Raw genomic sequence first — 24,387 nt, 5'->3', positions numbered from 1 at the left:
ATGCCCAGGGGGCTGACGGGAAGATGAAATACCCACTCCCTCCCTCCACTGAGAAGGGACTGGGCAGGCTGCCGAGGGTCCTGGGATCCGGGAAGGCAGCGCGCACAGAGCAGTGATTCCGGGGAAGAAGGGGCAGCTTGGTCCCAGGTAGTGGCTCTGGGGAAGGGAAGGACAGAGGGACAAAGAGGGTTTTGGTGGCCCAGCATGAAGGGTGTGGGAGGGGCAGCCGAGAACGCTGGAAGCATCTGGTTGGGGACCAGGAGGACAGGTGATCCTGGATCACCTCGGTCCCAGTTACCACCTCCCGGGTGCCCGGGGCCTTGCACACCTCCCTCCAAGCCTCCAGCCAGGAAGGCCCGCGCCACTGTCGCCTCGGGAAGCCGTGCGCTGAGTTAGGATTCCCGAGCTGGCCCCTGAGGGCCAGGATGGGAGAGGGCAGGTAGGCAGGGAGGCAGGGAGGGCCCTGCAGCATTTCTTGCAGGAACTCGGAGAGGACAGGCTGAGAAGGGGCCCGGCAGAGCGCAGGTGGTTTCACCCTGACTTCGGACGGCTCCCCCTGCGTCTGCAGTCGGAGAGCCAGGACGGTCTTGCCCTCCAGAATCCCGGAGTTCTGTCATGGGAGCTTGGGCGAGTTGTGGAACTTGAGTTTCCAGACCTCCCGTGTCTTCGGCAAAGCGGGGTGACGCCAGCCTCCCCCACAGCGGTCATGGCAGTACGTAAAGCACCAAGCACCCGGGACTGGCCGGCCCAGGTCCCGCTGTGGGGGCTGGGAGCCCGCTCTGACGCCTCCCTTCCGCCCTGTCCTACCTGGTGTCTGTGGCAACCTGGGCCCGGCGGAGGCAGCTCCGATGGGCTCCAAGTCCTCCTAAGCGGAGAGTAGGGGCCCCATCATCCATCAGATCCTTCTCTGCCATTCCTGAGCCAGGCAAGCAGCAGGGCGCCGGCAGCGGCCTGCCTTGCTCCTCGGAGGGTCCGCTGACTGGAGGGGCACCTTTCTGGACGAGTCTTACTGGGTGCGGCGTGTCGGGCTGCGACAGGCCTCACAACTCTCTCAGGCCTTGCCCTGGCCTTCTTTCAACTCCTGTCACCCCAGCGAGGGCGCAGATCCCACAGGATACACTTTAGTGCCACAGACCAGCAGGGACACCTTGGAGGAAGTGCGGCTCTTGGAGCGTCTGTGTCCTCTGTCAAATGGAACACGGAGCTCAGCCCACACACGGGATGTCCGGAGATGGGCAGGCTTTATTTATTTATTTATTTAAAGATTTTATTCAAGTGAGAGGGAAGGAAGGAGGGATGGAGAGCACAAGCTGGGGGAGGGGCAGAGGGAGAGAGGGACAAGTGGACTCCCTGCTGAGCGGGGAGCCTGGCACTGCTCCATGACCCAGGACCCCGGGATCCTGACCCCAGCCGAAGGCAGACAACCGGCTGAGCCCCCCGGCACGCTACTGCAGACACTGTGTGAGCAGAGCACAGGGCCCAGGGCCCAGCAGGCGCTCAGGGAATGTGTTCAAAGAAGCCCAGGTGATGGGTCCTGCTGTTTGGCCTCAGGGAGGGAGAGGCACGGGGCTGGCCGCAGTCTACACTGGGGAAGCCCAGGCCACAGAGGAGCAGGTTTTGGGGAGAGGGGAGTCTCGAAGGGCTTAGGTGCCTCAAGTCCCCAAGCTCTGGATGGGCAGGGCACAGAGCCCTTGGGGGGGGGCAGTCACGTGCCCGGGATCTCCCCAGCTCCAGAGCTGGAAGATGCCAACAAAGACAGGGCCACCAGCTGACGGGAGCGTGAGGGACGCACGGCTCTGGGACAGTCACACTCACCAGATCAACTGTTTATTGATTTTTTTTTCTAAAATACTATACATTTGAAGAAACTCCTAACTGAAAAGACTTGACAATTTTTGGTAAATCTGTAGCAAAGGAATGAGGATTTCTGCTGGTAAGTTTTCATGACAAACACAGATGCGCATCCACTTTCCAAGCAAGACATCAAGCTCACTGGAAACACTGAGAAAATGCACAGCTTGTGATGGCGGCGGCCACGTCACCGATGTCTGAGTTACACAAAACAGAGGTTTTCCTGCCTCCACCCCCCCACCCCCACCCCCCACCGCCCCGGGGTTGCGGCACAGCGCCCCCTGCCGGCGCGCTCCCAATGACTAAGGCCATTCAAAGGGACCCCGCTGCTTGGGGTGAGACCCAGCTTCCGCGTGCTGGCGAGGAATGGGGAGGGCTGGAGTCTGCAGCTGCTGGAAAGACATGGGACGTTCTACAGTGTTCTGCTACGGAAAGGACTAAGGCTGGTTAGAAGGTGGCCCCACAGCTGGCCGGCGAGGACAGGCTGCCCCACAGCTGTCTCCACTCCAGAGAGGCCCAGCCGACCAGCCAGGCCTGTGCCTGAATGTCACAGTCTTCAAGCAGTTTACAAATGAAACCCACTGTCAAAAGCCGTTAGATCTCATTGAAACAGTAGACGAACTCTTTAGAGTCTCTGAATATCAAATAATATATACAGATACACACCAAGGCACGGCAGTCTCACAGAAAGCATCTAATCCACAGACGCCCGTGCTCGAGAAGTTAGTCTTTTGCCGTGTAACCTTCCAAATCACCGATAAAACTGTTAATTTGCAAGAATAAAGTTTTAAACACAAATAGAATGAAAATACTTTTTAAATATGGGGACACTTGGGAGTACTACCTAAGGTTATTTCCGGAAATCATGGCAGACGCCCCAAATGCGCAGGGCATTAACAGAAACCCGCCGAAGGTGCTCCCACCTCCCACCGCGATCTCGGGCCCCACGCACGGCGGGGCTCAGGGAGCTGCAGCTCCGGCCGCCGGCCCCAGCGTGGCGCGGGGAGAGCTGTCCTCAACCCTGGCGGCTATCAATCTGTGCCATAATTTAAGTGTGAGTGAATGGAAGAGCAGGTACATAAAAAGTGTAACTGTACACAGCCTTTAAATTAAAAACCTCGACGTCTTCACTCAGAAAATGGCATGGAAGCTTGTTCATTGAAGGTGCAGGAGACGGGACACGTCCGAGGAAGGAATCAAAGGAACAAGAATCAGTGGGACCCACCATGGACTCAGAGCAGAGGAGAGACAAGTCAAGAACAGACAGGTCCATGATAAGCCAACGCGCACAGTGAGCGGGAGAGGGGGACAGGGCGAGTCTGTTGTACTGTCTTCCGGCGCTCAGACCTCTCCGTCTGCGCCGCGTGCGGAAAGGTGCCGGGTCCCCCCGGTGAAGCGACCAGCCCGTCTGTCTCTGAGAGACACCATGAAGCCGACAGTGACGGAGCCATCATGTTTTGCAGGAAGAGGAGCGGACGCTCACAGAGCCAGCTGCTGCCTGAGTGCCGCTGCTCCTGCGACCTCTGCCTCCACTCTCCGCCAGCCAGCCGGCGGGCCTGTCACTGGATCGCCTCGACGTAATTGGCTGGGTACAGGCCGACTTGCCCGTTGTCCAAGCGTCCCTTGCACCAGCCCTGTTCATCCTCGTCCTCTATCTTGGTCAGCTCGTCCCCTTCAAGACAAGAACGAAGCAGTCCTGGTGAACAGGCGGGTGACCCACGGACCCCCGCCACCCAGTCAGAGCGCCCTAGGGCTTAGCCCCCTCCCCCGGCCCTCAGAGGATCTAAGTTGGGCGGGAGGGGAAGGCATTCTCTTGGGTCAGACCTGGTTATTTCCCTATTAAGCTGCATTTTAAGTCACTCCTTCAGCAGCCATACGATCCCCTGAGAAGTCCCGAGACCGCCACCGCACACAGGGACCCTAAAGCAAGCACTCCCGCAGAGACTGCAGAACTCAATGCCACAGGCCCTGTGCTTCCCGACTGTTCCAGGCCAGCTCAGAGAAATGCCTTCAGAACGCCCATGCCACCCCCGTCACCGCCCTCTCCTGCTGTTCTCCTCCTGCCCAGGCTCAGCCAGCTTGATCTGAGATCTCGCCCCGGCACTTGCTGCCCTGACCCGGTGGGTTCAGTTAACCCCTGTCCAGAGGAGGCTGTGGGAGAAGCAGGGACCTGTCACTTCAGCTTCAGCCCCTGGCTCAGGGCATTTATCCTTGGAAAGAAATCAAGCTCTCTCAATGCTGTGAGACAGAAGCCGTGGGCATAGTTCTGGAATCTCCCCATGGCTCTGTGTGTTACTGTGTTTGATTCATCTCATCTGTTCACACATGAAGGACCCCCTACTTCAGGCTGGGCCCGGGTCGTGGAGGAGGAACCCGGATGTGGGGGGACAGATGGAGCGCTGGTCCTTCAAGGACACAGATGGGGGCGTGGAGACCAAAGGTGTGGTCAGGGCCATGGTGGTGGCAGGTGTGGGTCCAGCATCTCTCATTCGGAGCGGACAGAGCAGTCCGGGGCCAGGGTCAGGCGAGGCGCCACCCAGGGCTCTGCCCGGGACCGCCTGTGGGAACCCCACAGCTCAGACCTTCTTGGGAGCAGGGAGTGGGCAGGAGACTCAGCCCCGGGACAGCTGGAGCCTTTCGTTCAGCTTCAAGCTTTGTATTTCTCAGGGGCAGTTTGGTTCCCTTTGCAGGCTAAGTTGCAATTTCTTCCCCAGGCAATTATGCCCTGTTTAGCTACTTCCCTGGCTCTATTTTGTGTGGCAGAGTGATGAAGATGCTTGTGGCATGATATCCAGGGCTGCTGTTCATGAGCGAAATGCCCTGCCCCTGGGGCCTGCTTTCCTCCCCTGCACACCAGGAGGACTCAGTGTTAGAGCAGGGACAGAGCCAGGCAGTGCCCAGCAGGCGTCGGGCAGCTGCAGGCAGGCCCCTGTGAGGGATGGCTTTGCCTGCAGCCGCTGGGCCACTCCGGCAGCACCAGGTCCCACGCAAATCTAACTCAGCAACAACAGCAGTGAACACAGGGGGCCGAAGTGAGCGCCAAGAGGAGTAAGGCTCAGGGGCGCCTGGGTGGCTCAGTTGGTTAAGCATCTGCCTTCAGCTTAGGTCACCATCCCAGGGCCCTGGGATCTCCCTCTGCTGCTTTCCCTGTTTACGCTCTCTCTTTCAAATAAACAAAATCTTAAAAAAAAAAAAAAAAAAAAAAAGAGAGAGAGAGAGAGAGAGAAGTAAAGCTTCATATTCTCCTGTCCTTCCTGGCCCCTGTGGGCCCCTGGACCACTGGTGTTTCTCTATCCCACCCCTGCACACAGCCAGACTCGCAGCTACACAGCGGGACCAGCTCTGTGATGCTCACACGGGCTGGGAAGGGCCCCAGGGAAAGGCTCCGCAGGTGCCTAAGACCTAGAGGAGTGGAGGGCACCGGAGCGCACTACGGACAGAGGAAAGCAGAGCTGGCCGGGGTGAACACTGCAGTGAAGGTAACGCACAAAACAGGCACAGTGAGGAGGGAAGCTTTCTGGCCGTAAAAGCGTGAACCGGTGATTTGAAATACCGCTTTTAGTTCAGTCTGCTTTTAACAATTCGCTCAGAGCAGAAGGAAACATTTATGTCTACTAATCCAACAGGTGAGACAGAGAAGACTTAGAAGTTACAATGAATAAATCAACAAAGTAGGGGGGCAAATGACCCGCAGAGATCAGAAAACTGGACAAAGTGTGTGCGGCTACATAAGACATGCATAAAAACCTTCTATAACCTGCCAGGGGTACCCGGTGACCAGGGGCTTGAGTGTCAGGCCAGCTGCCCAGCCTGCTGAGCACAGACCAAAGGGGCCCACGAGCACGGACAGAGCTCTCCGCCCCACAGACGTGGGGTCTGTCCCAGAGGTGCAGCCCGAGTGGAGAAGCACACTTCAGCCTGTGCTGGTTGAGTTCTGGCCCAGCCTCCCGCTTTGAAGGCTGGATGGTGGGTCTAGGGTGGCTTCGGGAAGGGGCAAGGCAGAAGGGAAGAACTTGGCTCTCTCGAGCCTCCTCTAACAGCCTCTAACTGCTTTCGAACTGAGGCTTGAAACCCATTTTGGCAAGTTGCAACCCGCATTTAAGATTTTTATTTATTTATTTGACAGAGATCATAAGCAGGCAGAGAGGCAGGCAGAGAGAGAAGGAAGCAGGCTCCCTGAGAGCCTGATGTTGGGCTCGATCCCAGGACCCTGGGATCGTGACCTGAGCCGAGGCAGAGGCTTTAACACACTGAGCCACCCAGGCCCCCTACAACCAGCACTTAAAAAAAAAAAAAAAAAAAAAAAGACAAAGCCTAGGAGATCCGTGTGCACAGAGCTCCCATAATCTGGATCCAGACTGTTCTGTAAAACAGAAGTTTCGGGTACTGGCAACAAAGGGGTGCTACTGGTAGAATGTGGACAACATGGCCGCAGGGAGGAAGTTCAAAAGGCACGGCCCTGAGACGAGGCTCCGAGTGGCCCAGGGGAACATCGAGTGCTATTCTGGGGTCCAGGCAAGATGGCTTGCCAAGGGCTCCTCTGCCAACCGGGGGTCTCTGGAGAAAGCCTTCCCTTCGGGACCCACACAGCTGGCTGCTTCCGGAGAGCGCCTGGGAAACCCTGTTGGTGCCCCGGATCAGTGGCTCCTGCCCCAGTGCCCTGTTGTGTGCAGTCCTCGGTCCTGCTAGGGGTGGCGCCTTGGGCAAAAGCACCAGGGCACCTCAAGCCTTCTAAGGTTTGGCAGTGAGCATCTGCTGCTTTTGAAATGTGGGAGGAAAACCCACAAATGGAACTAGCAGGAATTTTCCAGACTTAAAAAAGAAAAAAAAAAGCCAGACCCCCTCCCTGCCCCAGCAGGTTGGAAAACTGTGTCAGGTGCCAGCCAGTGAGCCCACCTACCCGCCTTGAAGCTCAGCTCGTCATGCTCCTGCCCCTCATAGTCATAGAGGGCCCGGACCCGCACTTCTGTCCCCGAGGTGGCATCCTCGTCAAACGGGTTTGAGTCCCCGTTGGCATCCGTGGACGAGAACGGGTTGTTAGATTCATCATCTGACCAGTCTGTGGGGTAGCTCTGGGTCTTCTCATAGCTGCTAACGCTGCAAGAAAGGGTTGCCCCGGGGGGACCCTGAGCACGGGGCTGGCGGAGGCACAAGGCCCTGCCTGGAGCCGGCAGCCCTGGGGCTGGGCGGGGGCCTCCTTCCGCAGGAGCACTGCCCCTCAGCATCACAGTGCAGTCGGGCTCCCCGCAGGGCCACCCAGCACACCCGTCTTCCTGCGGTGGTGTGCCAAGGCCTTGGCGAGGGTTAACGGAGGACAGAGAAAAAGCAACCACAGATTGTTAATGGGTGCCACCCCGCCCTGAGAAATCGAGAAGCCAGAGACTGTCCAACCAGCTGGCAGCCGGGCCACCTCCTGCAGGCCTCATGCATTGCTCTGAGTGCCAAGGGGGCTAGAGCCTGGACAGAGAGAGAGGAGAGACAGAGAGCGGGCGAGGTGGAAACCGGAGGGAAACGTTTGTTCACCAACTTTTTGGCCTTAATGTCCTCCTTCTCACTGACGGTGCTCCCCGTGTCGTCCTCATCCTCGAAAGGGTTGTAGCTGGACAGTGACTGCGCGGACCGTGCGGGATTGCTCGGGACACTAAGATCACTAAGGGGAGAGAGACAGCTTTCAGGGGACCCCAGCTTGGCACCCCAACCCGGTCCTGGGCGCTCCCAGCGGCAGGATCACAGGGCCAGCATCTGAAGGGACAGATCAGCTCCTTGCAGGAAAGGAGGCTACGTTGTTTGAGCAGAAAGACTGTTTCAACGAAAACACTGATATCTTGGTGGTTAAACACACTTAAAACGTCTGAGAGAACATGTCCATTTCCCCTCTTGCCTCTGGATACAGTCCAACCTGACCAGGAACCCTGGGGTGCAGACAGGGAGCCGCTGGAGCACTAGTGATGTCTGTCATGGCTTGTGGCTTCCCCTCACTGTCCTCCCCACCTGGCCCCCATTCCTGATGCTATGAGCTGGTAGCCGGCCTGTGGGGCTCAGAGACCAGGTGCCAGGCTGAGAGCAGGAGGGAGGCTCCTGGAGCACTCCCGGACCCCATAGCACAGCATTCCCCGCCTTCTGACTCCAATGGCCTCCTCCCTGCTTCCTCTGGGGCCAGAGCTTCCAAAATCAGCACCAAAGCCTGCTGAACAGCCTTTTATAAGACAGAAGAACCCCCTTCATGCTCCATCTGTGTAACCGTCTCAGCTACCTACTGTGTGCCAGGCCCAGAGGGCACGGACCGGAGAGAAATCTGACCCAGGCCCAGGCTGAGGGCTGACAGCCAGGATGCAGTGACCGTAGGTGCTAGGTGTGGAACTAGACAGTAAGGAAATAAGACGGGCCCCTACGAGACCTGGCACTGCACTATGGATTCAGCTGCAAGGCAGGGCCTCCGCGTCAGGCCTGTAAACAGCTGGCACTCAAGACTGCTGCATGGACGGCTCACACAGAGCTGGGAGGAAGGGGAGAGGAAAGGAGGGGAAACGCCTCAAATGCCAACTGACCTCAAGTGGCCAACAAATGCCTCGTGGCTTTAGGCCTGGCGAGGGGCACCAGACCCAAGCCTGCCTACCGCCTATGCCTGAGCCAAATGTTTAAGACCGATAGGCCCTGGGGCACCTGGGTGGCTCAATGGGTTAAAGCCTCTGCCTTCCGCTTGGGTCATGATCCCAGGGTCCTGGGATAGAGCCCCACATCGGGCTCTCTGGTCCACGGGGAGCCTGCTTTCTCCTCTCTCTCTCTGCCTGCCTCTCTGCCTACTTGTGACCTCTGTCAAAAAATAAATAAAATCTTTAAAAAAAAAAAAGACCGATAGGCCCTCCTCCCCCTGGCACTGTGTCCTTCGGTTGGGGCTGGGGGAGGGAGGAGCCTGGTGCTAGGAAGCCGAGTTTGTTCAGCAGCCCTGGCCTCCCTAGACTCTCTTAGACCCTCTACCCCGAGCCCTGGGGTGGTGTCTCCCCAGCCCTGACCCAGTCACACAGGTGCTAGCCTCACCCCCGGGACAGTGATTACTGCTCTGGTCACTTCACCAAGCCCACCTGCCCAGATGGAGACAACCGGCCATGTCTGGTCAGGGAGCCCAGTCAGTGCTCAGGACTCCAGAAAGGCCTCCAGAACCTGTGCTGACACTCCTAGGAAAAGGCAACCATGACTGTATTATTACTTGTGGCACGGGGCCCAAGTGGCTTCCAGGGAGAGGCAGCCGGCAGCCTCAGCTCTGCAGAGGATAGTAACACCTATCTGCTGGGACTTGGCGGCCTGGGGGCAGGCCTCATCTAGCACACACTTTCAGGAGGTTCTAATGACCTCAGTGCCACTTTGCTACCCAAACTTGGTTTCAGCAAACAAGTCAGAAATAAAATAACCCACACTCTCATCAAGAGGTGACTTGAAATGGGGGGGGGGGGGACCACTTGACAATGATCTCTTGCACTGCCCCCCCCACCCCTAAATCAGGCACCTGTGTACAGGACTAGGAAGTACAAACCCGGCCAGGATACCTGAACTCGCCCAAAGGACGGCATCGACCGTGACCTCTGCCTGTTGGTGTGCACCACTGGGGACACACAATGATCAGTATCTGACATCACCTTTTGCCCTCACTTGGGGCCCGAAGCACATTTGTGACAAAGGTTTGCTTCTCTGGATCTTTCCATAGCTCTAGCATCAGATGAGCTGATGATTTTCGGGTCACTGCCCAGTGGAGTCTGGATGCCCAAGGAGCATCTGGAAAGATACCTGTGGGGTTCCTGCAAGGCCGCACAGGGGAGTTTCCCAGGTGCCCAGGCTGGGAGCTTCTGGCCCACACAGAGGACCCCGGGGAACCTATCCCGGGGAAAGGAGGCTGCGCCAGCGCCTACCTGCTAGGCTTGTTCTGCAAAGCCTGGTCGCCCGTCTGGTTGATGCCTGTCAGGGTGACGCCATCAGCAGCCTTCTTCTTTTCTCTCCGGCTGAGAGTTCGATTCAGGTCTGCGGACCACTCCTGGGCAGCAGGCACCGAGGGAAAGTAATGCAGAAGTTCATTTGTTTGAGGCCACATTAGTGTGAAACGCACCAGCCAATGCCCAGAGGCCTGCCCTGCACAGTTCATAGAATGGAGCCCCATGACCTCGGTTGTTCCCCAGCCGACCTCAGGTTCCCGGTACCCTCCGGCTACTCCCTGCTCACTGCCACAAGGGCGAACTCCAGCCTACAGAGGCCCCGTCTCCAGAAGGAGAGTCTGACCAGCCAGCACTCAGACGTCCAGGAACTTCCCCATCCTGCCTGGCGTCCAGGGCGCTAAGCCTCCAGCCACCTCTGGCCAGCAGGGGTCACCAGAGGCCTCGCCAGCTTTCCTTGAGCCTTTCAAAGTAGACAGGAGCTAGTTCCCATCTTGCCCAACACTGGCTCTGGCTACCAGCAGTGCAGGAGAGCTGGCTGCAGGGCCTGAGCAAGCCTGCGCCATGGGGACCGCACCATGGGGGGCACACACGATAGGGTCTGGGTGTCACATGTTCGGGGGGGCACAGAAGCCAGCCCACCACACAGGTCTCCAGGGATCAGCGTCCTCACTGGCAGCACAGGCTGCAGGACTAACAGAGCACAGCAAAGTGCTGACCTCCCCAAAGGCTCGCCAGTTTCCCAGCAGGTAAACAGCTTTCACGGACTGCGCTGAGAAACACTAGAAGTGAGTTAAAGAAGGAAGAGGCTATGACATCATCTCCCAGGAAGGTGTGTGTGGGCACCAGGTTAACAATGCTCTCCCGACCCCACCCATCACCAAACAACCTTAACTGAATTAACCCTTGGTGTGACTGAGTCCACAGCTTGGCCCAGGTTAAAGACACCTTAGAAACATCAAGTCTAACCTGCCAACTTTTGAGACAAGAAAACTGAGGCCGAGAAAGAAAAGGTGACTTGCCCACACAGAGTTGGTGGCAGACCTGGGCGCCTGACTCCAGACCCTGGTCCCTATCTATTATCTTCTCATCTGTCAAAAGTTGACTCAGTGACCATGTGAATATAATCTGTCCTGCCTAGGTGGTTCCTCAGAGCCCATGTGACATGCCCCTGGCTGGCTGGGGAAGGAGGGGCCAGCTGTTAGCATGGACAAGGGACAGCAGGGCAGCACGGAGGCCACAGTTCCGTCGCTGGTCTGCGTTGTCAGAACCCAGCTATGGACCGCCCGCCCCCCACCACCCGCAGGCCTATGCAGGCCAGACACACACTGCAGGAGGTTTGGGATTATACATTAGCCAAAAAATAGGAACTTACTTCATCCTGCGGCATGGAAAATAAAAACAAATAATCATATTAGAGAAAGTCAAGCATAATCCTCTAAGATTCATAACCACAGACCGCATGTGGGTGCTACTTCCCAGCCTGCAGGATCCACGAGAGAAAGGCCACCACGATGGGCTGCCCAGGACGCCCATCCCAGTGAAATAGGCTGTTCAGTCCATAGACAGACTACTCCAGACTCTGGGTATTGGTGGACAACACTAAGGGCTGGGGGGGGGGGGGGGGATGGTTTCTCAGGTGGCTTCCGAGGCCCTCCAGAGCAGTACTCACCCCCTCCCTTCTTCCAGGGCACCATTGCCAGGGGTGGGGTAGGCTCTGTGCTTTCCCCTCTAGAGCCACTTCCACTTGGGAGGGCCCTGGCCTCTATTTTGTCCCGGTGCCTCCGTGGAAGGGACACAGTCCACTCTTGGGCCTCCTGTTGGGAGCAGATGTCCTAATGACAGAGCAGGGGGTGTGCTCAGCCACAGGGACCTACACTGCCATTGGAGCAGTTTTCTACAGAGAGGCTCCAAAAGGCAGGGGCACATGTGTGAAGACAGACACAACTGCAGAGTAAGATGGGGCCGATGGGCAGCACAGACCCCCAGCGGCCAGAGGAGACGGTGCTGCAGTCGTCCCCATTTTACACACAGAAACGGATGACTTGGGGCGCCTGGGTGGCTCAGTGGGTTAAGCCGCTGCCTTTGGCTCAGGTCATGATCTCAGGGTCCTGGGATCGAGTCCCGCATCGGGCTCTCTGCTCATCAGGGAGCCTGCTTCCTCCTCCCTCTCTCTGCCTGCCTCTCTGCCTACTTGTGATCTCTCTCTGTCAAATAAATAAAATCTTTAAAGAAAAAAAAAAAACAACAAAAAATGGATGACTTGCTCAGCGTCCCACAGCTGCCAAGAGGTGAGACCAGCCATGAGTCAGCCTGTGCTCTGGTGACCACCAAGGCTAGGCAAGCCCCTTGGCCCCCACGCAAGGCATCATCCTTGGAAGGCAGCGGCCGAGCCTTTCCTGACCCCTGATTTACCACATGGTGGGGAGAACCCCTGCCCTCACAGAGTGGGGTGGCAGCACTTGGTGGGGGTGAGATGGGGAGCAGGGACCTGGTGAGCCAGGCCTACGGCTAGAAGAGACCCAAGGTCCCAGGCCCTCCCATTTTGCCTGGTAAGATACTGGAAGGCTTGGATCCATGAAATCAGGAAAAGTTAATCCTGAGCCAAAATTAGCTGAATGTGCTGCCTGAAACCAGGAAAGCCCCTCAGTGTGAGGGTAAGAAGAGCTGCACATAACCCTCTCCCCACCTCCCCGCTCCCCATCCCGGACCTGAGGCCCACCAGGCCTGGAGCGCACATCGACAGCTCCCTTCGCAGCCACCCCACAGGGTGTGGCAGGGAACCCGGGGGCTCCTGGAGCTCACGGCCAAGGGGAAAATGCCAGACGCCAGCAAGCGACCACCGAAGTTCTTAGCGAGAAAGCACATAACTGGGTCTTCGCTGAGACTCCAAAGGCTCTCCGGGGGTGCCCTCGGGACTCCCAACACGGACCTGGATTCGGGAGCAGCTGTGCTGAAAGGGTGCCTCGTTAACAGGGCAGAGGCCAACACCGAGTTGGAAGGATAAAGACAAAATATGTCTCAATCCTGCGGGCCCAGGGGTCACGGGCAAGCCTCCTCTTACCTCAAACTGCGGCCAGTTCATGGACATGCCCGGCCCGTGATTGGCTCTGAACCACCGCAGGTCCTCCACCGCGTCGGCGGCTTTGATGCTCTGCTCCAGGTCGCGGTAAATGCTCTTGTAGCTGAATCAGATAGAGGATGCGTGAGTCTCTTAGAAGGTGGGGATGGCACTGCTCGTCCCAGCCCCGAGCCTGGCCACAGCAGGAGCGTGGGCTCCAGCGCATGAGTCAGCTTTACAGCATGGGCCAGGACGCTCCGCCCGGCTCAGCTGGAGGGTTCCGTGGCCTCAGTGCATGAGGGAGACACAGCTTTGGCTTCCCACAGACTGGCTTTACGTCCAACCAGGTGGCAGAGCAGTGCCCTGTGTCAGATAACGCAGAGCGTGCCAGCACCTCGGCCACAGGGCACCAATCCCTGTGGCTCCATTTCAGCAGGTCCAGGATCGAATGTCAGGAAAGTGCCCCCTCATCCGCTCAAAAAAAGCTGGAAGGTTTACACTCAGATGTGCAAACGCTCTACGTGAAGGCTGCCCACGCTCTGGCCACCCGGAGTGGCAGCGCCCACCAGCTCCCACCGGCTCCCACCGGCTCACTGGCTCAGCAAGTGCGCCGCGGAGGACAGGAGCAGGCAGCCTGCGGGGCCCGTGTGTTTCCCTTCTCATCTGGGTGGCAGACAAGCCGCCTCCCTCCCCGGTCTCTGTTTCCTCCTCATTAAGTAAGCACAGCGCAATCTGGTATAAGTTGAAGTGTGTCCTCACATAAGATGTTAAAGTCCTGACCCCCAGTACCTCAGAATGTGATTTTATTTGGAAACAGGGTCTTTACAGAAGTAATTAGGTTAAAATGAGGCCCTAATCTATGGGCACCTTTTTAGAAGAAAGGAGAAATGGAGACACACAGACACACACAGAGGGAAGGGCAGGTGAAGACACACAGGAAGATGGCCGCGTGGTGGGGGTGACATGTCCACAAGCCAAGAGCTGACAGCAGACGGAATGACAGCTGCAGTGATCCCCGCCAAGAGCCTCAGAGAGAGCTCGGCCCTGCCAAAACCTTCATTTCACACTTCCCACCCTCCAAACTGAGGGAGAATGAACTGTTGCCGCCACAAGCTGCAGGTTTCTGGTACTTTGTTAGGACAGCCTAGGACACTTCTGCCATCTACTCCCCGGGCAGGCTTCGAGGACTCGGTGAGGCCACAGAGGCCAGACAAGGACGCACATATACATCATGGGCACAGCCTGCCCTACCCCAGCCAGCCATGCAGCCCTAAGGCAAGTCAACGCACCACAACCGGCCTCAGTTTCCCTATCGGTAAGACGGGGAATAATGCTACCCACTTTATAGACTGTCATAAGCATTAATTAACTCTTGGCAGAGTGGCTGGACAGTAATCGTTCCTTTCCACATATTGTGCAGGAGACAAAGGAATGTAATCTCCTACAAACGACAAGCCTTAGCTTGTGAGTCGTTCCTACAGGGCTCTACAATATGAATGACTCAAGTCCACATCCACGGTTAGCCCAGACCTCTGCCCCGAAGAAGGCATCGTGGAATCAAAGGCAAGGCAAATGCAGAAGAAATATCCCGGCCTCCATGTCATGATCCGAGCGGAGTCCCCGAGGGCCTGAGCTGTGCTGGGCAGCCAGCTGCTCTAGAATGAGGGGTCTCGGGAAGGCCTTCAGAGTAAGACAGTCCTGAGGGCAGGGCAGAGCAGCCCAGGAAACCAGAAATGCTCCTGGCGTGATTTCCAATACGCCGGCTGTGGCTGTCCAGGCTGCAGGCCTCCCTTCCTACTCGGCCCTCGAGTGCTGTGCCCGCGGCCGGCAGTGCACGGCCCACCTACTGTGTAGCCCGAGGCCGCCCAGCTCAGGCCAGGAGTCAGCTGTCCCCAGCGTTGGGTTGCCTGGCACAGGCTGACCAGGCAGCTGCAGACAGGCTCAACACCAGGTCCGTCCCTGGGCAGGAGAACTTAACTAGGGAGAAAAGCTCTTTGCTCTCTTTTTAAAAAAATTAGTTTAACTTTAATTAATTTATTTATTTGAAGTAGGGGGTCAGAAGGAGAGAGAGAGAATCCTAAGCGGACTTCCCACTGAGCTCAGAGCCCAGCATGGGGCTTGATCTCATGACCTGAGCTGAAATCAAGTCAGACGCTTAACTGACTGAGCCACCCAGGCGCCCCCAGAGAGAAGATCAGTGCCATCCCGAGTCTGGAGAGCAATGACTGACCTTGACTCAAAAGCAACTTTCCACTGACCTCATGGTAATGGAAACTTACCTGGCCACGTTTGACAGGTCTAGGTGCTTCTGGACCTCCAGCAGAACTTCCCGGAAAAAGCGCAGACGCTTCTCCTCAAACTGCTGGCACTGCTCAAACACCTGCTCCATGTTCTCCATGTACTGCGGTGTGCCCTGGTCGAGCTCCTTCAGGGACTTCTCATACTTCTCTCTGGTCTGCAAGAGAATCCGCGCCAACAGGACAAGGTTCACTGCCATGCACCCTGCTTCCCTCTGACGGAGACAAAGTGAGCCAGGCTCTGTACCCTCGTCCTCACCTGTCGCTGGTCCTTTCTGCCGCTTCTGAATTCATCAGCATCTAGGCTCACTGATCAGGTGACAGTACTAAAGCAGACACTCTGAGTGACTTCAGAAGCAGGCAGAGGAGCTGTGACCAAAATCCAAGGATCTACTTCCTCAGGTCCCAGCCCAGAAGATTCACACTCTACCTCTACTCCCACAGGGTACCCCCACCCAATCTGGGCTGGGAAAATACTCAGAAAGACACACCTCCACCCCACATGGCCAGGCTCATCTCGGATGCTACCTCCACCACTGAGCTCACCCTTGGGGAAAGCTTCTCAGGCCTCCACAGATTCCAAAGCACAAAAAGCACAAACTCTGGAGTCTGACAGACTCCACTTTCAAATTCAAGTTCAAGTCCCAGCCCCTCCACTTCTGAATGGCAAACCACACTCCTGGCATCTGCCAGGCCTCTCAGCTTAGTATCAGGCCCGAACAGGCAGATGCTGGGGAAGGGACGGTCACTCTGAAGCCCAGGGCGCATGCTCTCGGGCACCACTGCCCCGCTGATTCGTGCCCACGGCATCCATCCATGTCTTCTCTCCCTGGGCAAGGGCTCTACTAAGTCTGCCTCGTGCCTCGGACCTTGCCCACTGCAGGGGTGACGCAGCAGATTCCTCTGGGCAAGATCACAGGCTCTGAGTGCCAGACAGACCTGGAGGTGCATTCTGGACCCTGTGTTTCTTAGAGCCTCACTTCCCTCCATTGAAGATGAGGTGGAGGCAAACCTCGTTTTGTGGCTCTCCATAGTATTGTGTGTTTTGCGGACTGAAGGTCTGTGGCGACCCCACATGGAGCACGTCTTCCGGTGCCATTTCTCCAACAGCTCTTGCTCGCTCATGTCTCTGGCCACATTTTGGTAATTCCTTTGTTCATCCCTATTACTGCATTTGTCATGGTGATCTGTGATCAGTGATTAGGACTCACTGAGATCTCAAATGATGGTTAGCAGTTTTTAGCAATAAGTATTTTTTTAAAGATTTTATTTATTTGACAGAGATCACAAGTAGGCAGAGAGGCAGGCAGGGAGAGAAGGGAAAGTAGGCTCCCTGCTGAGCAGAGAGTCTGATGCAGGGCCCGATCCCAGGACCCTGGGATCGTGACCTGAGCTGAGGGCAGAGGCTTAACCTACTGAGCCACCCAGGCACCACAGCAATAAAGTATTTTTTAATGAAAGTGTATCCATTGTTTTTAGATGTAACATAATTGCACACTTCATAAATTACACTATAGCGTGAACACAGCTTTTATATGCACTGGGCAACCAAAAGCATTCATTTGACTCACTTTCTTGCGTGGCCTGGAGCCGACCCCACCATGCCGTACTCCACAGCGTTCTGATATTTAAATGACCTGATATTTAAGTGACCCACAAAGGGCACCAAGCTGCGTGAAGGAGGCATTGAAAAAGTCCTTGTCTCCCTGTCCTCTGGCTCGCTGCAGCCCCTACACAACCATTCAGTCTGAGACTGCCCTCAAGTATAAGTTTGTTACCAGAAAGGAAACAGGGTAGGACCCCAGGGGCCTTCTGGGGCAAAGTGAGGGATGGCAGGGCTGGGGACATGTTTACTGTAAGCTCTTCCCCTGCAGAGACCCTGAGAAATGGGGGGACCACCCAGAAACCTCACTTTTCTGGCCCTGACGACTGTGTGGACTACTGAGGTTGGGCTGAGCCTCCTGCCTTCATGACCAAGGCCATGTCTCAGGACCCCAGCCCCGCCACGTCTGGAGCAGCTCTGCCCTCTCAAGACCCCAAATCTACTGTCTACGCTGCTCCCCTCCCGGACACCCTCTGTGACTGCTGCCCTGGAAAGCTCCCCACCCCCCACCAGCCACCGATGTTCTCAAGAACCCTCTTCTCAGAGACTTCCCTAACAGGCTCCACCCACTCCCTGGAGCCCCCCTCCCCGGCGCTCCCTTATATGCCGTTCCTTGTTCTGCTTCTGAGCCTCCTGGCTGGGCCTGGGTCCTCTGTGACCCCAGGAAAAGGTTATCATTTCCAGAATTTGGACATTCCCAGAGGGCCACTCACTGCTCTGATGACTCAACATCACCATCAGCCGCCCCGGGTCTATCTGTGCGAGGCCCGGTGTGAGGTCCCGAGCTCAGGGGCCTCAGGACATGCAGCTGTGGCCGAAACACCCAGCTCCTGGCGGACCATCAGAGCGGCAGAGAGCATCCCCTTCTCTGGGAGACCTCAACGGCACACAGCAGTCTCCCTGGAGCCCCTGCAGTGCCCAGTGGCAACCAGATGCTCCCCAGTGTCACAAACAGCTCTGCCCTAGCAAAGCCAGATGCAGAACAGGGTCGTCACTACTGGGGAATTCCAAGCACAGAGAACAGAGCAAGTTCCTAGTAAACATCCATGGAATGAAATGAAAGGCAGCCTTCGCCCTTCTGTGGACTGGGGCAGTTAGCATTGAACCTGAGAAGCTCCTTTCTGAGGGATACTGCAAGGTGCAGTCACCACCGAACCAGTCAGAGACACAGAAGGGTGTATCAGTCACTGGGTGCTGGTTTTTAGAAACTGCGTCAGGAAGGGGGGTGAGGGATGAGGTTGCCCTCCTGTTCGGGCCAGCTCTCCGGCTACAAGGACCATCATGCCCCGAGGTCATTGGCCGGACCACAGAGTCAGAAGGGAAACCTCTACAAAGTGGCATGACATCCAGCCTTACGTCTGACCTTGGACCCCAGATCAAGCTGGTGGACTCTGTTGTGAGTGACCGTGAAACACGAAAGGTCTGTGTCTACCTCCCTCCCCCCACACCCAGGAAGCAAAGATGCCACGTCTCTCCTTCAGGCACCGCCCTGGACACCTGGCAAAGGTAATCCTCAGCAGCCCCAGCCTTCTGCGCCTTGAGCCCGGGTGCCCTCCCCTTTTAGCATGTAGCCCAGACTCCTTACCTGACCCCTCGGTGGAGGCAGCCGGCGGCTCTGAACCCCACCCTCCTGGCCCAGAGCCGGTGCGGAAAGTGGGGGCAGTGCCTCAACGGACTCTGCTGCTTGGTCTGAGCGATGAACTCTTCGGCAGATGACTTTCCCCACAACCGCCCTTCGTCACTGTGCCAGTGACGGAGCGGTGACAGAGGGTACAGGTCCTCCTCCACTCACACTACCAGGCGGCACAAGACTGAGCCTCTCTGGACTTAGTTGCCCCCGTCACACAACAGAGATGCCACCTCTTAACTCTCTGGGCTCGGTGGGGGTGTGAACAGAGCAGCTCGGCGTTCCTGTTTCCCTTCTCGGCCTCACACCCGATTCCCGGGATGCAGGCCTTCTCAGCTTGGCTGCCTCTTTCTCTCCAAATGCCGGTAGCATCTCCTCCCTCAGCATGGCTGCAGGAGGGAGGCTGAGAGCAGCGGCCCCCAGCCCCGCACCCCTCCCCACACAGCAGAGGCCGCGGCCTGGGCCTGGCTCCTGTCAGCTCTCACTCCCTGGGAACTGGAAATTCTACGACTCTGTCTAGTGTCTGCGCTCCGTGCCTCAGGCCTTCCAGGCAGGATCACTACCTGCATCCGTGGAGCCCAACGGCTTCCACCATCTTCCCATGGGCTCTCTCTAATCCATGGCAGCACAGAACCTCCCCACCGCCCAGAAGAGGGAGAGGGGCATCCGGGTACTGCACTGGGCCTGCCGCCCGTGGCGACCGTTCAGGTCTCTCAGCTGAGCGCCCACAGGCTCCACCCACACTTCTCTGAGGCCTCCACTGCCGGGGCTGCTGGGGAAACCTGCCTGTTACCCACGCCCTGCCAAGCTCCCCTGGCCACAGAGTGCTGGGCCTCCTGGGCACTCTACCACCCCTTCAGGGGACTCCCTCCATTCACCACCAGGGCAATCCATCTAAGCTATGCTCCTCCTCCAAACCTCTGCCCTGTCTGGGCTCTGGAACCTTCTTTCAGTGGCTTCTTGTTAGCAGTGTCCTAAGCTCCTTACTTCACTTGCCTCACAAGACTGCTGGCGATTCGGTCATCACAACCCACTGTGCCAGCCCACATGTCAGCTCCCCGCTGCTGAGCCCACACCTCCTTGTCCTGCACAGGCCACTTCCTGCCACTTCTCCCGCAGCTGCCTGGCCACCCCGCCACCCTTCCCTGAGCAGAGGCTTCGTCAGCTCCCCAGCTTGCCCGGCCCTCAGTTCTGCCCCTGTCCTGAGGAGGGCGCAGGGGGCTGTGGTAAGGTGAGGTGCCCATCGCGGGAGGGCGAGGGGATGAGCAGGTCTCACTGGCATGCCACCTCCCCACCCATCAAGCGGCGACGAAGGCTCACCGTGGCCAGAGAGGCGGCCAGGCGAGGCATGTGCATTGGACATGGGGAAAGACGGGCTCGTTTACCTTCAGAACGTCTTGCTTGCACTTTTCTACTTTGTCTTGCAACTTCTTAAGCTGCTCGGGATTGAGGGACGGGTCTGCTTTGCTGTTGGTTTCTCGTGATGTGGCCAACTTCTCCTCTTTGCACGCCGCGTGGTAGGCCTTCTTTGCTGCTTCTACCTACAGCGAGAAAGAGCTCCTGAGTGTCACTGTCTGCAAGTTCAAAATCCCGACCAGGGGTGGGGAGCAGGCACAAAGCTGCACGTGCCGGGTGGTTACAACAGAGTTACAGGGAGGAGCTCGTCCAACAGACACGCCGGAGCGCCTGCTTCGGCCCGGGCGCTGTTCTAGGCACTAGGGGCGCGGCGCCGAAGACGCTGGCTTTCGGGGAGCTCTCTGTCTGGCCAGGGAGGCAGCTACAAAGCTAGCTGAAGAGCAGAGTGAACAAGAGGGTGAGGAGCGCCAAGGAGAAGAGGAAACAGGGAAGAGAGGTGGAGTGCCGTGCTAGGGCGGGGCGGGTCAAGTGCATCCGGAGCAACTGGAGAGCGCCAGCCAAGATGACACAGAGCAAGAAAGTGCAGGAGGTGTGGCTATCTGCGGGAAGGGCAGGCCAGGCAGCTGGAACAGCACATGTGAAGAATGTCCCAAAATTCCAGAGCTATCAGGAGGGATAGAGCTGGGAGGCAGAATTATAGGCCACCGGCTCCACGGCTATCTCATACGGGGAGAACACGACACACACGCGCGTGCGCACACAGCAGCCGTATCTGTATTTCACACATGCTTTCTTCCTTGAGCCAAAGTCACGGGGCTCATTCTAGAGAGGAAAGATGAGTTTTGTACCCATAGTCTCATGAGGGGGTGAGGGCAGTTGTTACAAATGAGGCCACGGACAAGAAGCAAGAGAAAAGAGACGTGGCAAAAGCCAAGACATGGAAAAAAGAAGGAAAGCCTGTCATTACAACTCAAAGACGGAGGTCTGTTCTGGGTGATTCTGAGGAGGAGGTATCTGAGGGGGAGGAAGGTGGGGCAGCTCCTGAGAAAAGCCAGAGAGTGGAGGCATGAGGAAGCAGCAAGTCACCCCCGAGGAATGGGGCTGGGCAGGGTGGTGGGGTGGCGGGGTGGCGGGGAGGGGTGCACTTGTGGGCCGGGGCGCGTGTAGGAGAGCCTCCAGCTAGCCAAGGCTGGAGGAGACTCCGTGGCTTTGGTTGCTACTTTTAGAAAAACCTGTAATGGTATTATTTGCAAATTTCAAAGAAAAACATATATAAAAGAAAGACAAATTTTAAATTAACCCTTTCTACTACCCCAAAGGCACTTTCGTGTGTTGAGCTCGGGTTAATACTAACTACGATGGGCTACTTGGCCCGTGGGGTGGCCTCATCTCTACCGCTGTTAGCATCCTGGGCCGAAAGCACTCAGAGGGTCTAGCCACGAAGCACAGAGTCAGGCTGGGCAGGGAGCAGCCCACAGGAGGGAGGCACCTCTTTTAGCTTCTTGGCCCAGGGCTTCTGCGCCTTCCGAAAGCCATCCTCGGCTTCTTTGGTCTCCTTGAAGCCTCCCATCATCTGCTTGTGAAAGGCCTCCTTCTGCCAGTTCTTGATCTTCTCGAAGTCCTCGTTCATCAAAGAGGCCTTCACCTCCAAGTGCAGCTCGCTCACCTTCTCCGCCTCGGACATGACCGCTGTCCAGGCTTTCTCCAGCGTCCCATACTGGGGCCCTGGCACAAGAGAGAAGCTGGTGGTTACTGGGCACTGGGGCTCCCAGACAGGCCCTGATAGGGATCCTGTCCGTTAACCTCTCTAGGCGGGGAGGACTGGATTCTGGGCCAGCAGCCTGGCTGCGGGGGCCGGGAGGTTTTGGTTCTCTCAGGTAGTTTGCGCTCAGTGGCTGTTCCTTTTTCAGTCTGGGATGAAGAAAGAATAAGGAACTGAAGCTGGACCCACTCAGCCATTCTTCTGTTACGACAATTCGGGAATTACACACATTTCCTTTTTTAAAAGTCACTAAGCTTTTTAAAAACTTGTTTCTGCATCTTGGAAGTTTGATTTTGCTCAAGGCTGGCTGGAGAAGGAGGGGCCTCTGAAGTGGGCTGAGCTCTCCCCGCTCAGGTGCTCTGGCAGCCCACCTCCCCCTGCCCCGCGGAGGACTCCTCGCTCCTCTCCCATTCACCCACCCAGGGAAACAGAGCCTGGCTCAGAGCAGAGCGCAAGAGCTGCCTGTCAGACGGGACTGTCTCCTCTGCAGAATGGAAACTCTGTCTTGGGGAGAGGAAGGAGAGTTGGAGGCAGGAACCTGCTCTGGCCAGATGGAAATCTCTAGACAGTGGTCACCGCAAACACTATGCTCAGGAAGGAAGCTCCCGATCTGGCCTGTCATTTTGTTGAGGCGTGGGGTGGCAGGGCAGAGAGAGACGGAGGAAGAGGCCATGAGAGCATCTGAGGATGAAAACGGGGAGACCCAGGTCCTGCCCTCCAGGCTCCCCCAGGGGACAGTCACTGTTCGAGCTGGGGAATGACACAGAGAGGCATTGGGGGAGACAACGGTGGAAGGTGAGCCCTTCTGAACTTTGAATCCCCTGTGTCTATAAAATGAGCAGCTCCCTCTCCTGCCTTGGTCTGCAACACAGTGGCGGGATCCACAAGGTAAGGGGGCACGGGTGTTCTGTGAACCTCAAGTTCTGAATAAATGCAAGGGACCGAGCTGGCAGCTGGGTCCTAACAGGTAGAAATCAAACAGCAACAGTTACGGCTTACTGAAGGAGCTGGCCCTCCCCTGGCTACTTCTCACCTGTGCGTGGCCACCTCACTCCCTGACACCTACCCTGAACCAAGGTATCGTGGCAGGCCCCACGGATGACTTGTTTCAGCAACAGGGGAAAGACGAGCAGCCGGTCCAGACCCAGCTACAGGTGCCCCTCTACGACCCCTCTACGACCATTCAGCCAGACGGTTCCCCATCTTCCGAGGTGAGCCATCATGGTGGAAGGGCCTGGCCCACAGCACACCCTGAGAAAGTCCCACTATCCGGCTTCTGTCTCAGAAAACCCCATAATCCATCAAGCTCCTGGCCTACTGCAAGGAAGTGCGTTCTGAGCACAATCTAGACCCACAGCAGCACTCTGTTACTAAGCTCCAGAATCTTCTGAGTGTTTTGCTAAGGAGGGAGTGGGGGCGAAACCTGTACCACACAACACCTCTAGTTATCCCTGTCACGATTTAGAATGAGAAAGCCTGCTGGGTGTCACCATCTATCCTTACCTGATGGGCTACACAGCCTGGCTTACAGATAAACCACTCTCCGTGTTGGAACCCACGGTGTGGAACAGCAAGGCCTCTGATGTGACAACCACTTTACTCAAAACTGGGTCCTGAAGGAGCTGTTCTGAGTTAGACCGGGAAGGGTAGTAGCATGTCCCACGGGTGACAAGGGCTGCCACGGGAGACCCTGGAGCTGTCTGCAGAGGGGCCCCATGCCACAGAGAAGGAGAAAGAAAGCCCGCAGCCTGTGCTGCTGGAGGACGGCACCCTGCCACTCCCCCATGTGACTCACAGCCCCCAGAGCTAGAGACGCAGCCCTGCCCTGATCCTGTGAGGTCTGCGCAGAGCTCCTGGGCAGAGATATCCCGGGCGGCAGCCTCCCTACCTTTCTCCACGAGCTGCCGCCAGCGCCGCGCCCACTCTGTGAGCTGCTGTGCGTAGGCCTTCTCGATGCGCGCCCGCTCGTGCAGGCAGTTCATGAGGTCGCTGCACAGGCGGTGGCCATCGTCAATCCGCTTCACGGTCCGCTTGTAGTTCCCGACCTAGGAGACAGAACCACACCGTGAGGCAGGGGGCCCCTCCTGGGAGTGAGACAGCCTGACCCCCACGGCTGTACAAAGCCTCCATGCTAGCTGGGCTCCTAAGTGTTCATCCCTCTCCCACTCGAAAGGCATCCTGTTAGATGACAGGCTCCCCATTTTTATTACAAGCAGCAATACTAAGATTTGGAGCTTCTTAATAACCATATGGCCAGTGTCCACGCTCTGACCCGTGGGTCAGGGAAGGAGACAGACAAGCCCAGGAAGGGCTGTGATAGAGGGAAGTGAGGGGCCGAGGGTGCCCAGAGGGCATCGCGTGCAAACTGAGGCGCAGGGACAGCGCCCCAGAATAAGTGAGGTCTCACTAGAGAGATTTAAGAAAAAAAAAAAAGAATTCAGTAACTCAGATTAAAATGATTATTTGCCAGAGAGCGAGCGAGCACATGCACATACAAGCAGGGGGAACAGCAGGCAGAAGGAGACGCAGGCTCCCTGCAAAGCAGCCCAAAGCGGGACCCAGGACCCTGGGATCATGACCTGAGCAAAAGGCAGCCACTTAACCAACTGAGCCACCCAGTCGTTCCTAAAATGATCTTACAATTAATATTACAGAATTGGCGAAAGGTCTTTTGGTCACCATCGGTGTAAACAGGTTTCAGGTGCCTTCCGCTTTAAAGAATTTTATTTATTTATTTCATAGACAGATCACAAGTAGGCAGAGAGGCAGGCAGAGAGAGAGGGAGAAGCAGGCTCCCCGCTGAGCAGAGAGCCCGATTTGGGGCTCGATCCCAGGACCCTGGGATCATGACCTGAGCTAAAGGCAGAGGCTTTAACCCACTGAACCACCCAGGCACCCCTGCCTTCCG

General features: G+C 56.9%; 1 protein-coding gene across 15 annotated transcripts in view; it reads right to left on the bottom strand.

Annotated features, from left to right (window-relative positions):
* Nucleotides 1-1,811: 1,811 nt before the first annotated feature.
* The window catches only part of PACSIN2 (protein kinase C and casein kinase substrate in neurons 2), a 132,317-nt gene continuing 109,741 nt past the window's right edge, over nucleotides 1,812-24,387 (bottom strand). For 14 of the 15 annotated variants that reach the window (XM_082739860.1, XM_082739868.1, XM_082739869.1 and 11 more), the window contains 9 exons: nucleotides 23,368-23,524; nucleotides 21,207-21,442; nucleotides 19,747-19,902; nucleotides 15,114-15,289; nucleotides 12,838-12,958; nucleotides 9,756-9,877; nucleotides 7,379-7,501; nucleotides 6,752-6,948; nucleotides 1,812-3,523 (listed from right to left, as the gene is read on the bottom strand). In XM_082739860.1, the coding sequence (XP_082595986.1) occupies nucleotides 3,411-3,523; nucleotides 6,752-6,948; nucleotides 7,379-7,501; nucleotides 9,756-9,877; nucleotides 12,838-12,958; nucleotides 15,114-15,289; nucleotides 19,747-19,902; nucleotides 21,207-21,442; nucleotides 23,368-23,524 (1,401 nt within the window). In that variant the 3' untranslated portion in view covers nucleotides 1,812-3,410. The remainder of the gene's footprint in view (nucleotides 3,524-6,751; nucleotides 6,949-7,378; nucleotides 7,502-9,755; nucleotides 9,878-12,837; nucleotides 12,959-15,113; nucleotides 15,290-19,746; nucleotides 19,903-21,206; nucleotides 21,443-23,367; nucleotides 23,525-24,387) is intronic. The other variant, XM_082739866.1, reaches the window with a different exon arrangement.

This window comes from Mustela nivalis (assembly GCF_964662115.1).
Source record: "Mustela nivalis genome assembly, chromosome: 7".
NCBI lineage: Eukaryota > Metazoa > Chordata > Mammalia > Carnivora > Mustelidae > Mustela > Mustela nivalis.
Note: the sequence above shows the minus strand (reverse complement) of the source record. Positions and strands in the feature narration are given on the sequence as shown.